Source organism: Hydra vulgaris, chromosome 05, assembly GCF_038396675.1.
Source record: "Hydra vulgaris chromosome 05, alternate assembly HydraT2T_AEP".
NCBI classification, from domain to species: Eukaryota; Metazoa; Cnidaria; class Hydrozoa; order Anthoathecata; family Hydridae; genus Hydra; species Hydra vulgaris.
This window is the reverse complement of record NC_088924.1, coordinates 1,111,671-1,127,776: the sequence shown is the minus strand read 5'-3', so window position 1 is coordinate 1,127,776 and position 16,106 is coordinate 1,111,671. Positions and strand designations below refer to the sequence as shown.

General features: G+C 24.9%; 1 protein-coding gene across 1 annotated transcript; it reads right to left on the bottom strand.

The window, feature by feature from the left end:
• Positions 1-1,112: 1,112 nt before the first annotated feature.
• On the bottom strand, positions 1,113-15,541 carry LOC136071783 (putative neuropeptide Y receptor type 6). The gene is made up of 2 exons (XM_065796605.1): positions 15,423-15,541; positions 1,113-2,354 (listed from the first exon to the last, which is right to left on the bottom strand). Exon 2 carries the CDS (start codon positions 2,342-2,344, stop codon positions 1,130-1,132), a length of 1,215 nt encoding a protein of 404 aa, XP_065652677.1. The 5' UTR covers positions 2,345-2,354; positions 15,423-15,541; the 3' UTR covers positions 1,113-1,129.
• Between the last annotated feature and the right edge of the window lie 565 nt (positions 15,542-16,106).

Here is a 16,106-nt window from a genome sequence, read left to right as displayed (position 1 = left end):
ACGTATTACATGTTTTTTATACGCCTAAAAGTCGTCTTTTTTAGTCCCAGTGTGTGCTGGGAAGTACTCTATCATTTTCTGTATTAAATTTGCATGCTAAAATTATATGATTGAAATTAAGAGAATAAGAGAAATTAGAGGTTTATATTAGGTTTTAAATTTTCAAGTCAACCAATTCAAATGCAACATGTTTGCAAATTACATTTTATGTAGGTAAGATTTTTAAATCTTATAATGACAATAAAAATTTAAGTTTCAATAACGACTACAATTTTAATATAAAAATTTTGCTGGGGTGTTATGCTAAAAATTATTATCATTATTTTATATTAATTATTTTTTGTCAACTTTATTAAGCATTTTTATAGTTATTCAAATAAAATATTTTTATTAAAAAAACAACTAATAAACAGTAGTTTAATAAAACAATAGAATTAGCATCCTAATTTCAAATTAAAATAATTTAAATCCCTGATTTAAAGTAATTTAAATCAGAATCAGATTTCAGGTCAATTTACAAGTTTGAAAAAAAATTAAAATAATTTGATTCGAAATTACTTGCATTATTGTTTAATAACTTAAATTTTAGAGTTTTCCTAATTTAAAAAATAATTAAAATGAATCAGTAGAATAAATAAAAAGAAGTTTTGTGTTCTTTATTCTAAATGACCCTTGTTATCTTGTGACGAATTGATTTTTGTTACCTTTTCATCATTTTTCGAATAATTTGTTGTAAACTTTTTTATTTTTACTTTTACTTCCCGTATGAGATTTTCTCTGACGCATGGTACTTGATAATTGAAACAAGCTGAATTATTTTCTTTTTCTTTTTTTTTTAAATTTTTTATTAATTAAATTTTTGCTAAAAATTAAAAAATATCAGATACATTTGTTGTAAATTGCTGCCCAGGTAGCAGCTAGATAATTGATATTAGAATCAAAACATCCGTGATTTTACTGAGAAAGAGGGCGAAAAAAGATTGGAATGAGGAAGAGCCCTTATTAAATGCTCTTCCTCATTGCTATGGGACAATACTAGTTGATCTTCTTGGAGCACCTTCCAAACCAGGGGGAATAAAAACCTAATTTATGAAAAATATACAACCTATATTATTTATTTTTTTATATTTTATGTTTTATTGCTATGGTTATTGGAATTCAAAGTTTTTGTGCGAAGACAAATCAACCAAAATCTTTTATCTAGCGGTACAAGAAGACGACGAAAATATTTGCTAAAACCTCTGCATAGTAGTAATTTTTTGGCGCCCTTTTTGATTTCATCATTTAAAACTCCATAAATGATTGGATTAATGGAGCTGTTAACAATCATAAAATAGTTAGTGATTAAAGAAATATAGTTAGAATATTTGTAGCATGCAAAATCATTAAAAAATTTTGCAAAGTAAACTGTATGTTGAGGCAAAACACATATGCAATAAACAAGTACCCATATGAAAATCATCTTTAGAATTTTATTCAACTGCCTTTTTCTTCGAAGCTCCATGCAGTTTATTCCTGAACCATTTTCCCTTAATTTTTTAAGTTTTATTTCTGCTTTTTTAAAAGCTGGAGTAACGTTACTTAACAGTCGTTCTCCAATCTTTGCGTTTTCTGAATCTCTTGCTAATAAATTTTGGTATGTACACGATGCGTTTTGGGATTGCAAATGAAATATTATTAGGAAATATGTTAAAACAATAAACCCTAGTGGTACGACAAACTGTATTGCAAATATTGTAAACCAGTAGACATTTTCCAATTTCGGATTAGGCCAGTTTTCGGTGCAATATTTTTTTGACACACTATTGTCTTCAACTATGTTTACTACAAAAAGCAACGGTAATGTTAATGCAAAAGAAAATACCCATATGCCAAATATCCAACGATTAATAGAAGAAACTTGACGTTGTCTGGCAGCCATAGGCTGTTTGACAGCAATGTATCTATCTCTGGTAATAACAACCAGTGTGTATATTGATGCATTTACAGTACACGAATTTACAGGATATAAAATTTGGCACATTACCTTTCCAAGCCCCCAATCCAATTTGTTGTAAAGTTGATACGTTTCCATAGGTAAGTACACAAGTAATACAATTAAGTCACATATAGCCAAATTAAAAGTTAGCAAATGTATAATTCTCTTTCTTGTATGTTGTTTGATAACTACACAGACTAGTACATTACCTATAAAACCAATAAAAAATGTTAACGCGTACACTGTATACAGTAAGCTTTTAAACCATCTAGTTATCTCTTTAGGGAATTCTCCTTGTGGACAGGTAAAGTTCAGGATTTCAGTGTTATTGATAAGTTGGTGAGAAGATAAGCTTTCTAAATCCATTTACTGACTTCTAAAATAAATTTTGAAAATCAAAAATATTGAGAAAATAATCATAATATTAATAAGTAGTGTACTAAAAAAAACATGAAGCATAATAAGCTAGAAAATGGCACCAAGAGTCGAGTAAAGATTTATTTATATACAAATATAAACATCGAAAAAGTTGTTTTACTATTTTAATATATATAAATAATAAAACCAAAATTTAAAAAAAAAACTATAAATTTCGAGAGTAAATAAATGAAATTAACTAAACTTATTATTTTAAAAATAAAATTAAATAAAATTGTAAAAAAATTTTATTACAAAAATAAATTAAAATATTAAAACTAAGTATTCATTAAACAATCCGAAATTCGGAATTTTTTATTTGTTTATTTATCACCCTAATCCTAACCCTGACGAAACTTCTATTGATGTTCATAAAAAAATTACCATTGGTTTAATTTTTAAAGCTAAAACTGTAAGCATATCCTAACGGGCATTTTTTTTCACAAGTAATGTTTTAAGCGTCTCTTAAACGTTCTTTACCTTCGAATATTTAGGAGGCGTTTAAAAGACGTTTAAATGACATTTAGAACTTTTAAAAAGAACTTTTAAAAAGAAATGCCATTTGGAATTGGTTTCAAAGTTAGGCCAATAATTTTTTTGGGAAAATTTACGAACATGGTAGCAAAAAACTTGATAACTATTTAACTTTTTTTTTTTTTTTTTTTTGTTATTTCACCTCCCCAAGGCCCAGAAGGCCACTACAGATGAGGAGGCTACTTAATTGTGGTTATAACCCTCTCTCAACTCTATAACTCCGAAACACGAACCTTGACGAACAAGACCGCTGCGCGAAGAAACAAGTTGAGCGCGGTACTACCAGGGACATGGTGGGGATCGAACTCGCAACCTCTCGCTTATGAAGCGAGCGCTCTATCACTACACCACTACCGCACTCTCTATCACTACACCACTACCGCAACTTGAAAAAAGAAAAACGTCAAACATTTACCGTTACTTCTTGCGACTAAAGACAAAATATTTAGTCTCTAGTTTGGCGGCCGAATTAAGTTGGGCAGCCATTGTAGGTGACCTCCAAGTTTTTAATAATAAAAACTAAACTATTTATATTTTACAACCTTATTCGTGAAGGTGGTTCAATAAAGCAAGTATTAAAAAAGAGAATAAACCGTTAAATTTCTGGAAATACAAGAAGCGGTTTTACAACAAGAAGCGGTTTTACAACAAGAAGCGGTTTTAGATTTTTTGTGAAAACCTATTATCTTTATGTTTACTCATGGTTTTTTCACTTTGCGTAATATAATGCGTAATAATATTGCGGTATTATTAATTATAGTAAACTAAATGAACTTAATAGTTAGAAATGCCATCAGATTTGTAACTGGTGTACACAAAACTGTTTATGACGAACCTTTTTTAAGAAACTTAAAGCCTAAAAATCTTAAAAATTAATGAACACTTACTATCCATGTTTTAAACAAAGTATGGACTATGTCCCAATATGCTTTAATCTTAAAATTAAAGAATTCTAGGACATAGGCTATAGGTTTATTTAAAGCATATTAGGACATATTTATAGGTTTATTTATATTTATAGGTTATATTATGAAATTAAAGTAAAACCTATATATATAAATAAACCCATTATTACAAGTTTATAAGATAACCTAAATAAACGCTCATAATCTAAAATTTTAATTAAGTTTTGTTGCTCCAAGAACAAAGTTTTTCAAAACTGTATTCTAATTAAATGCAGTATTAAAGTTTTTATCAAATAATGTAAAAAAAAATTTTGTTAAAAGAAAACTGTAATGTGTACTTTAAACAATTCAGAAAAGTACCATAACAGTCGTAAGGGTAAAAAAAAAAAAAATAAATAAAAAAAAATTTCAAATTAAAAAAACAAACTTTTCAAAACAATAAAATAGTAAAAATAATTATTCACGGTTTTTGCTTTTTAAATTATTTTTACTACATTTTTTGTTTATTATTCCACAATTTCATTTTATTTCATTGCTTAAGAATCATTATTAATGTTGTCATAAATATATATGTATACATACATATATATATATATATATATATATATATATATATATATATATATATATATATATATATATATATATATATATATATATATATATATATATATATATATATATATATATATATATATATATATATATATATATATATATATATATCGTACACCCAAATCAAGGGTGTCACAAGTCAAAAAGTGTCAAACTGAGAAAATCAGGGTTAAAGTTTTCAAAATTTTTCTCTCAAATACTAAATCCGAATGGTTCAAGATTTCATGGCAGTCAATCGTATATATATTACACAATAAAACATTATGTTGTCATATTAACATGAATCACCATAATGATCGCCATTAAGAATTAGGAATTTCAATTGACTCATCATATGAATTAATCAAAAAAGTATTAACTTAGCACTTTCCCCTTCAAATTTTAAATTATTATAGTTAATCAAAAAATATTAATTTAACACCTTCCCCTTCAATTTTCAACTCATTATTGTTAATCAAAAAAATATTAACACTTTCCCCTTCAATTTTTAACTTACTGCAGTTAATCAAAAAAATTTTCCCACTCAATTTTTAAATTTATTATAGTTGAAATTTAGTTACTTGCAACAAAATGGAAATCTATATTAAGCACTTCCCAAAGGGTTAACGGCCTAAAAGTTATTAAGTCTTTTATGTTAGGTGTTTTCGTGCAAATACTTTTTGATTTTATTATAGTAAAACGATATTTTATTGAAGTTAAAAGTGTAAAGAACAGAATCGAAAAAAGTTAGTTTTATACAAAACTTTTGAAAAACTTATTGAGAGACTCTTATAAAAAAATATGTTTAAAAGAAACTTTCTTTAGAGCTCAAAAAAATTTTCTTAAAAAAAAAAAATTTTCTTAAAAAGCTCTAAGTTGGGGTTAGGTGAGGTTAAGTTGGGGTTAGGTGAGGTTAAGTTGGGGTTAGGTGAGGTTAAGTTTGTTTAGGGTTAGAAAAAAAAAGTTATTTTAAATCAATTTAAAAAAATGGCACACTTTTTCGAGTTAAATTAATATATATCAAAGAATAATCCATCATCGAAAAATTATTCAAGGTGTAAAAAAAACATTTCAAAAAAGGTGTAAAAAACAGATTTATTAAAAATTTATTGGTTTTAAACAAATAAGTGAACCGTTTATGTTCCATCAGTACCCAATCTTTTAAAGTCATGCGCGTCTTAATCCATGTGATCTCTACAGCAATTTTTTCAAACTCGAAAAAATCAACAGACTTTTTTTTAAATGAGCATTTTGAATTAAATTTCAGTATGAGATTGATATAAGATGTTTTAAAAAGATATATTATGTTAACAAGCTATAATCTTTTATCTTTTTCATTTCTTCCATAAAAATAAAAATTTCTTTAGCTTGAGATCAAATTGATTTTTTAACGTTTTTTTGTAAGTTTTTTGTTAGAAATTTGTCACTTTCTTTTTCATGTTTGTAATTAATATTATAGAGTGTCATTAATATTAAATTATTTGAATGCGGCAACAAAATTTTGGTTTTAAATTAGTGTTTGATTTATTATCTTTTTTTTGAAAAATACTTTTTACCTTTTTTTTCACAAAAATAATATGAAATTTACATTAAAAATAATATAATTTTATTCATGGTTTAACCACATAATTCCAGTGGGCACACGACGTCGATCCTACGTTATATTTATGTCAGCTTATTTTGACATTTACTAACTAAATCTAACATTGTAATAACCTTAATTACTCTCACGTAATTTTTTATCAGAAATACAATGTAATAACATTGAATACACTAGCAAAATAAATATTTATGTGAATAAAAGTTTATATATATTTTTTTTCTTGAAGTATCGAGTTTTTTGAACATTCAATTTTTGAAAAATAAATACAATACTAAATTATAATTTACGGTTTTAATTTTCCATAAAAACAAAGTAAATTTTATCATATTAAATTTTTTTTTTAAAAGAATGATACTATTAGAAGTAAATATTTCCTTAGCCTGTATTATTGTCTACCGTAGCGGTTAGCGCGAAGTATATTGCAACGTGGGATCAGAGTTCGAGTCCTAACGACGGCCAACTTTTACTTAAAAAACAAATTGCTTTTTCATTGAAATTACAACGTTGATTGAGGCTAATTAATGTTGGAAAATCTAACGTTATAACGTTGAAAAATCAAACGTTAGAAAACTTTAACGTGATCCATCCTTTCAGTTTCCAACATTAATCCAATTTTATTACAACCTAAATAATAACGTTATTTAACACTGTTCTAACGTTGGTGTGCCCACTGGGATTGCACGCCACTGAGAATAATTTTCTAATTCCCATCCCTACCTGTTATAAAATTGTTACATCTTTTTAATAATAATAAAATGAAATACCACCCAACCTCACACATACCACACACGTACCATCCACCCGCTACCCTCATACCACCCACATATCATCCATAAACGACTTAAATTACTCACATGTTACTTTCTTATAAAATTTTAAAATAAATTTTATTAAAAAAATCATACTTTCTTAAAAGTTATTTTACTTATATATATTTATATATTATTTTTTTCGTCAAATAAATATAATATTAATAAATACATTAAATGGAAAAATAAATGTAAATGGTCATGGTAAAAGAAAGCATAATGCTTAAAGACATTTTTACGGACATGAGCCGCCAATTGGTACGTCTTACCAACTTCTGTTGCAAATAGTTTTTTATAAAAAGATTAAGCAAGAAGAAGATGAACGTCAACCAATTTTCATATTTTAATCCGTGCAAGGTAATATTGTTTATATAATAATCATTTCATATGAAGACCACACGAGTATAACCACAGATGTCCGCTTTTTGAAAATTTCAAGTTTAAGGTATTTTTATGATATACTGGTACTAAACTATTTCAAATCGAAAATTCATAAATAAATAAAAACTATATTATAAGGCTCTATGGTCATTTAAGAATAAATCGGCAACTTTTGAACAATCATTGTTGTCCAATGTTTACTTTGAAAAAAACGCAATAGTCCTAGTTATTTAAAGCTAAACCAACGGTTGAATAAATCTTGAGTCACGTGACTAACTTATGTACTTAAAAATATGGCGTATCTAAGCAACCCTATAGTCACATAAGAACCTAAAAAAAAAAGGAAGTTAAATTGAGGAAAAGCGAGTTTGCTTGAGATCTAAGATTAATAAAATCATGTTAAAGGAATACCATGCAGTTGTGTTTATCTAAAGTATTTTGAAATTAAAATATAATATTGGATAAATGTTGCATAATTCTTTCGATATATAAAAAAATTCTTTTATAGATTTACAATATAAGTATTTTGCTTATGAAACTTACCTGTTTATTTCTGCTCTGAAAACTGTTAAAATACCTTTCAAATTTTTCTAAAAACAGGTCATAAAAACTGTGTTACTTTTGTTTTCAAACTTAAAAATTTTTTTTTTAAAGACAGTTACTCATCTATATACTTAATTGAATTTTTTTCTCATGTGTCCTGTGTGTAAGCCAAAAAAACGCGAAATAAGATTCTAACTTTTAATGGCGACCAAATTTAGCCGATTATCCAATATGGCACCCACATGTGGGTGCCATATCATATGCACATGAGATTGCCTATATAAATAAATAAATATATATATATATATATATATATATATATATATATATATATATATATATATATATATATATATATATATATATATATATATTTATTTACTTATTTAAAAAAATAAGACATTTGATCTTATTGCTAACTATATTGAAAAGTTAAAGTTATACTAAAAAGTCTATTTGATATTTATTTGAAAATAAAAATAAGCATTTATTTTTAATAAAGTTTTGTTCTCAATGGGGGTGTCAATGGGATGTTTGTCTGGTAAATACATACTCGATACAAAGTGATGGATTACAGACAGTATGATAAATAAATGAGGTTGGAAACGGGATAAAGTTGCAATGGTAACTTTTATAAAATTTAAAAAGATTTTCATAATTTTTTTTGATTCTATTGAAATTTTTCAATCAATAAAAGGAGAGAGGGGAGGGGACGAGGGGGGGGACGTTAGGAGGTAGGGTATCACATACATCTGAGTAAGTTATAGTTGTAAATTATAGTGTGTTACCATCTGCATTTAACAAAATAATTGCCCTAAAAGGTTACTAGTTAGTGCGGTTTATGAGTTGATGAATTTACATACAAATGACATCATTCAAATGACATCATTCAAATGACATCATTCAAATGACATCATTCAAATGACATCATTCAAATGACATCATTCAAATGACATCATTCAAATGACATCATTCAAATGACATCATTCAAATGACATCATTCAAATGACATCATTCAAATGACATCATTCAAATAACATCATTCAAATGACATCATTCAATTGACATCATCATTAGTATGAAAAATACTTTAGTTTCTTTATTGTGATATGAAGTATTTTAAATCTTATTAAATTACATCTTTTAAATTCATATAGCTTATAAAGACTAAATAAATTTTTCGTTTCAAACAGTATTTGCAATCTTTTTTCTTACTAGATAACTAGTTAAAACTAGTTAAAACTGGAATTGTAATTTTATAAAATAAAAGATATTCGGTTTCCAGAACGTAAAAAACCTGGCAAATAGCATTTTAGAAAGAAGATTACTAATTTATGTACCTCATAAATTAGTTACCAGTGTCTACCTGTTTCTGATAAAATGTGAAGAAAAATAAAAAAGGATTTAAGAAAAATATTTATAACATATAAATGTAATAGATGATATAAAGATAATTAAAAAAGTTCACTAAAAAACTAAGATAAAAAAAATTCTGCAGAAATTTATTTTGATGTAAAAAAAATTTAATATTATCAAAAAATTTGAAGGATTTCTAGTTTTAAAAATATTTTTGTAAGTAATTCATAAAAATTTCATCTGGTTTTTATATTTTTACGTAATAGCTTTATTCCTCTCGTATCTCATAATTCTTCTCAAACTTTCATTCGTGGTGCTTTTCACTTTGATTATTAAAATTTTATCACATAAATTATCTTTATCACATAAATTATCTCTATTACATAAATTATCTTTATCACATAAATTATCTATATTTTATATTATTATTTTATAAAAAACTATAGTATTTTATTCGTTTTGCAAACAAAATGAATAATTAAAACTTGTGCAAATGTTACAAAAGTGAATAAACATTATAAATAACAATAATACTCGAAGAAGGCTTTTAACTAGACCTTCAAGTCTAGTTAAAAGAAGGCTTCAAGAAGGTTTTTAACTAGACCTTCAAGTCTAGTTGAGAAAACGTGTAAATTGCAGTATAAAAATGTATTTTAACATAAAAAAAGGAGAAAAAAAAATTTTTTTCTTTTAAATTTAAAGAGTTTATGTACTGCTCAAATTAAAAACCGTAACAAATATTTATTCATAGATATATATTTAGAATGTAAGACGCGTTTAAATTGCACGACATGATGTCAAATTGTACAACATGATGTCAAATTGTACAACATGATATCAAATTGTACAACATGATGTCAAATTGTACAACATGATGTCAAATTGTACAACATGATGTCTAATTATACGACATAATGTTAAATTGTACGGCATGTTTTCTGATTGTACGGCATGGTGTCTAATAGTACAGTTTTAAAAACAAAAGTGGGAAGCAGGGAAAATATTTTCAAAAGATGCGTATATTATTGGATATACATGTCAATTTGTTTACGGGCCTATATATTTCAAACAGACAAGTGGCATTTTAGCGGATAAGTGTTTGCATCACGCGTTTATATATTCGACTGAATATAAAATTATTATATAAAGTTATATTTTTTACATGTTCTTTGTAGTTTGTAATTTGTAAAGTGTAATTTTTCAAGTTGAAATGTTCCTGTATAAAAATTAATTAATAATCTTTTTTTTTTTAAATTAAAAAAAAAGAATTTTATAAAAAAATTATTATTTTTTTTTTTTTTGCTAATTAATTTAAATTTGCATTTATTTCCTTTTTTTATATATATATACATTTTTATGTGTGTAAAAATATTTTTTTTTATGTATAAAAAAATGTAAAATGTTAATTTAAAAGTATTTATATTATTTTACTGATATTGTAAAATTTTATGATAGATTTATGATAATGTAAACGATACAACGGGGCTTGATGATAAGACTTTTGTCTTCTGCCTGCTCCGGTCATATCTTTACTCAAAATATTTTGTGTATAACTAATTATGAAAATGACGAAGTAACTTATATGTTAAAAAAAAATAATAAATAAAAATAAAGTTATCACCTAAAATTGTTCAACCCTATTTTGACAAAGCTTTTCTCAATTATCAAACAGATATCTTCAGAAAATAACTTTTTTGTCGAAAATATATCTTAAAATTAGCTCGATAACTAATTAAATATTATGGACCATATTTCTGGAATAAGCTTGCCAAGATTATAAATGTAAAAAATAATTAATAAAGGCCAATTTAAAAATGAATCAAAATTTTATGTTCATAGATTTTAATATATCTAAATTATAATGCTTATTTCAAACTAGAATTTAATTATATTAAAGTTTTATGTTAAAAGAAAAATTAAATAAAGTTTTACGTGACAAATATTTTCTCATTAACATAATTAAGGTAATTAAACTTTTAATTTTTGATTTTTTAAGTTTTTACGCAAATTTTTAGTAATTTTTTTCTCCTGAAGTATGTTATTCTTTACTTGATTGTCACCCTTTAAATTTTAGATATAAAAACTTTATAAAGCGTACGCATTTATATATAAGGGTCGTACGTTAGATTGCTGACTTTTTACAACGCATATGTCCTATATTGTCTTGTAATGAATATTTATGTATAAGAAGTTAAAACTATATTCTTTTGCATTAAATATTCAAAAAAACAAATGTATTAGTAATCATGATTCATCTTTTAACTATTGATCTTGATACATTTGTAAATTATAAAACAAAATTTGTAGAATTGTTTGAAAACAATGGTCTTTCTTTAAACTGCGAAACTTTAGGACAAAGATCTGAAACTTCTTAATCTATGCCAAAACGCATCTTCTTTATGAAGAGAATGGTATTTTTTATTTATTATTATAATGGTTTATTTTTTTAACTACCCTATTACATAGGGATAAGTCGATTGGCCCCGGACACCTGAGAAAAAACTAGATTGTACACATTTACTAACAGAAAACAAAGTATCAAAAGATTTTTTTAAGAGTGTAAACATTTATCTATCGAATTAGAAACAAAAATAATAATTACTGTGTACCTTAATAATATACAAAACTTAAAGGAAAACATCTGTTTCAAAATCGGAGGGTAGCCATGGACAACTAGTTTAACCATGGTTTTCCCTTCTTTTTTTTTTTTTTTACCAGTGCGACACAAATATAATATATAAATATTTAGCATTGGAATGTTCTCAACACATTTAAAAAAAAAAAAACCTTTAAAAATTGGTTTTAGTATATAAGGAATGGAAATGAAAATGGTATCATTTAGAAATATAAACATTAGCGTTTTACTAATGAAAATAAACACTTTAAAAACACTTCATTCAAATCTAAGGCTTTTTTTATTGAAATTAAATGAATTACAATAATAGGTTTGTGTATTATACTAAATTTGTTAATATTTATATAAAAGAAGTTGCTCATTTTTAATATGTAATTGGATTAAGTTATGTGGAACCACCCTCCAAACATGTGTCCGATTCCATCCGATCATACCTCATTAACAAATACTAGTTTTAAAACCAGTGAATTAAAGTATTAAACAAGTATTTTTTTTAAGTTGTAAATAAAAATCTTTAATCAATAAAAAGTTATTAGTTTATGTAAAAATTAAGTATACTAATATGTGAATCAAACATGATGATATATCGCTCTTCTGGTGGTAAGAAACAATATCTTGCACTCCCAGCCAATCGCTTTTACATATTATGATAGATATATGCCGTATTTTTACTCCAATAACGTTTTTATAGTATTTAAAATTACATAGCTTTTTTAGCTTAAGCTGTACATAAAGTGTCCGGAATTACCCGCAGTCCGTGGCTAGCTCTACATTTTTCATGCTCTACAAAGAACCATGAATTATTGCAAACATCCAGCGTAGCAATATATGAGCTGAAAGAGCAGTAAAAGTTGCTGAAGACTTACCTCGATGTTTAAACTCTAAAATTTATTCTGTCCAATATTAATATGTAAAAAAGTTAAAATTATATACGAACTGGAAATGCAAACATATCGTTCTTTCGCCATTTGTTTAAGCTTGTTATCAAAATTTTTAAAGTATCAGAATCAATTTTATATTTTTTTAAAGTACCAAAATCAATTTTATATTTTTATACTTTTTGTATTTTTTTATAGGTGAGTTGATCAAGTTTTCATTTTTGAATTTTCTGATTCTTTTTGATGGATAAAATATTTTATAATAATTTTATATATAAATAAGTAAATAAATATATATATAAATTTTATATATAAATAAATATATATATAAATTTTATATATAAATATATATATAAATTTTATATATAAATATATAAATAAATATATACATAAATTTTATATATAAATAAATATATATAAATTTTATATATAAATATATAAATAAATATATATATAAATTTTATATATAAATATATAAATAAATATATATATAAATTTTATATATAAATAAATATATACAAATTTTATATATAAATGTATAAATAAGTATATATATAAATTTTACATATAAATATATAAATAAATATATATATAAATTTTACATATAAATATATAAATAAATATATATATAAATTTTATAAATAAATATAAAAAGTATTAGAAAAGCTGTTGATAAATTAAAAACTTTGTTTCAATTATTTTTTATTTTTACTTATTAAATTCTTTGATTGCTTAAAAAAACATTAAAAAAAATAGTGTCATTAAAGCTATTCAGTTACATTGAAAAAAAAAGTTAAACATTTGAAAGATAAAAGTTTTCAAAATGAAGATAAATTATCTTTGATTTGCATAAACATTGTAAGCACAAATTATTTGTTATTGTTTTCAGAGATGAACATTCCGTGTGTATCTGTTTTTTTAGTTTAAGTATTAGATAAATATATGTAATACAATATTATATCTTTTAAAATATCTTTCAAAATTGCTTAACTTCAATACAAAATAAAATGGTAAAATAAAAGATACACAGACAAATATTAATTTACTAATGCTTCAGGGTTTCAAAGAAAAAAAAAAAAAAAGTCAACACCCTATTATACGTATATATAATAATAGGGTGTTGACTTTTATTGTCAATAAGTACTATATATATATTTTAATTTTTAATTTTTTTTATTTTAGGTGCCCCAAGAAGTCCTAACGGTCTTGTCACAGAGCACCGTAAAAGTGCATTTAACCAGAAAGTTCACGCCTCCTTCCTCACCGTGACGCGAAAATATGCCCAAAGCTCGGTTCGAACCTGGATCTCCTGCATATAAAGCAAGCGTTCTAACCACTGCGCCACGGCCGCAGAGGTTAGAACGCTTATATTCGGTAAACACGTATGAATTGGTTGGTTGATAAAGCAAAACAATAATATTTCTTGTCCTAGCTAATTTTTTTCATTAATTTATTTCCACAGTGAAATGTTAGTAAAAAGAAAAATTGATTCAAAAAAAAAAAAAAAAAAAAAAATGAACAGGTTGTATTTGGACTTTGCAATAATGCTTTTTTTTTGCTGTTTAAGACCAAATTTTACTTTCGTAAGGTTTGAGTAGAAATCGTATAGTAGAAAATGTAAGGTTTAAGGAAGAAAACGGAAAGACAATGTCGTAATCTATAGAAAATAATTTATAAATAGTCGAAAATTTTCCTCTTTATTATAACTATTAGGTTTTGTGTTAGTTTAAAAAAAATTAAGGTGAAAGAATATAAAAGAAGAAATAAATAAAAGACATGTTTTAGAATTTTTCTTATTACTTATTACCAAATGAATTTACAAAATCAACTTTAAATGATTCTAGGTGGAAAAAAACATTTACTTAGTATTCAAATAGGGGCACCTTCTCATTACAATAACCTAGGTCATTCTTACTTAAGTAAGAATTTCATCTGCTTATTTAAAATAAAGCTTGTTGCCATTGAATTTTTTTTTTCAGCAAACATTTTTTTAAAATGATCAAAAAGGAGTTTTCAAACAGCTCAAATTTTGTAACTGCTTGTAAACTAATGAATTTTTTTTTTTGTATTTGCTACCAAATTGATATAATTTTTTAAATTTATTAGCAAACATAGCAAACAAAAATGAATTTTGAAACAAACCAAGTTTTATATCATATAAGAAAAGGTCTAAGTACAATAAGAGTTGGTTTAAGTTCCAGGCTCTTTATAAATACCTAATTTAAGTTCCAGTATAAAAAGCTCTTTATAAATACCTAATTTAAGTTTCAAAACATGGCATGAGATTTAGCATAAGCTCATATAATATAACCAGGTAAATTTTTAATGTAGTCCTAAAATATAGCTTGGCGTAAGTTACAAGTCATAGAACAAAAAATCAATATAAACTCCAATAATATGGCCCGTAAACAATAATACATCACGATGACAGTCTTGAGTAGGTAAAACAATATGAACGATAAATGGTACAAAATCTTACCTATCTTGATATTTAAGAAATTTTATATATTTCGATATTTAAGAACCTTATATACTTTATTATTTAAGAAATTTTATATGTTTCATTATTTAAGAAATTTTATATATTATGGTATTTATCGAATAAAGATTTCGATCATTTTGCTTGTAACTAAAACAAAATTTGAACTTTAATGTAGTTGTTGGGTAACAATAGTGTAGTTGTTGCGAAACAAAACTCAATTGGATTTAAAGTGGAGACGGAAAATTTGGTTACAATTACTAACGTTGCTTTAATAACATTATAATTATTGTCAATTAAATGCACTTACATCGTTAAATATTCCATTCCGAAGAGCAAAAATTTTTCTTTGTCAGTCAAGATTTTTTTTGAACAGCATTGTTTTGCAAAATGTTGCTAGGTTATTCTTCATTTTATGATGTATTCCAGCAGAGCTTTTGTTTGTTTTTTCTTAAGAAATGCTTTGTCAAGTCGGTCATTGAAATCGAAATTGAAAAGATTTTGTAATGGATTAATATATAAGTTGAGTTATAATGAAATGGTAAGCTAAAACTAAAATGGAATGTTAATAACGAATACTTTTTTTTTTTTTAAACCAAGTGCAATTTTTTTTTAATTTTAGTTTTTGTATTCTAATATTTTTAAGCAAATTTTGAACGTATGGAAAAAGTTCCTTAATTATTTTTTGGAACTCTGAAGAAAAAAATCTTACTGGGGTCATTCTTTAACAATAAGTCATTAGATAACAAAAAGCCGTATTGTTAAAAAAACGTAATTATTTATTGATTATTTTGAATTATTTAGAAAACAAAGGTAAAAGAATTTTTCAAACTTGTTGAATAATATTGTGTAAAAAAATAGATTTTTTAAAAACAAAACCAACTTTATTATCTTTAAAATTTTAACGTTTGTTTTTGTCATTGTTTTGCTGCCTGTATATTGCCGCATATACAATTATTTATGGTTTAATCCATTCATTTGTTATTATTATTTC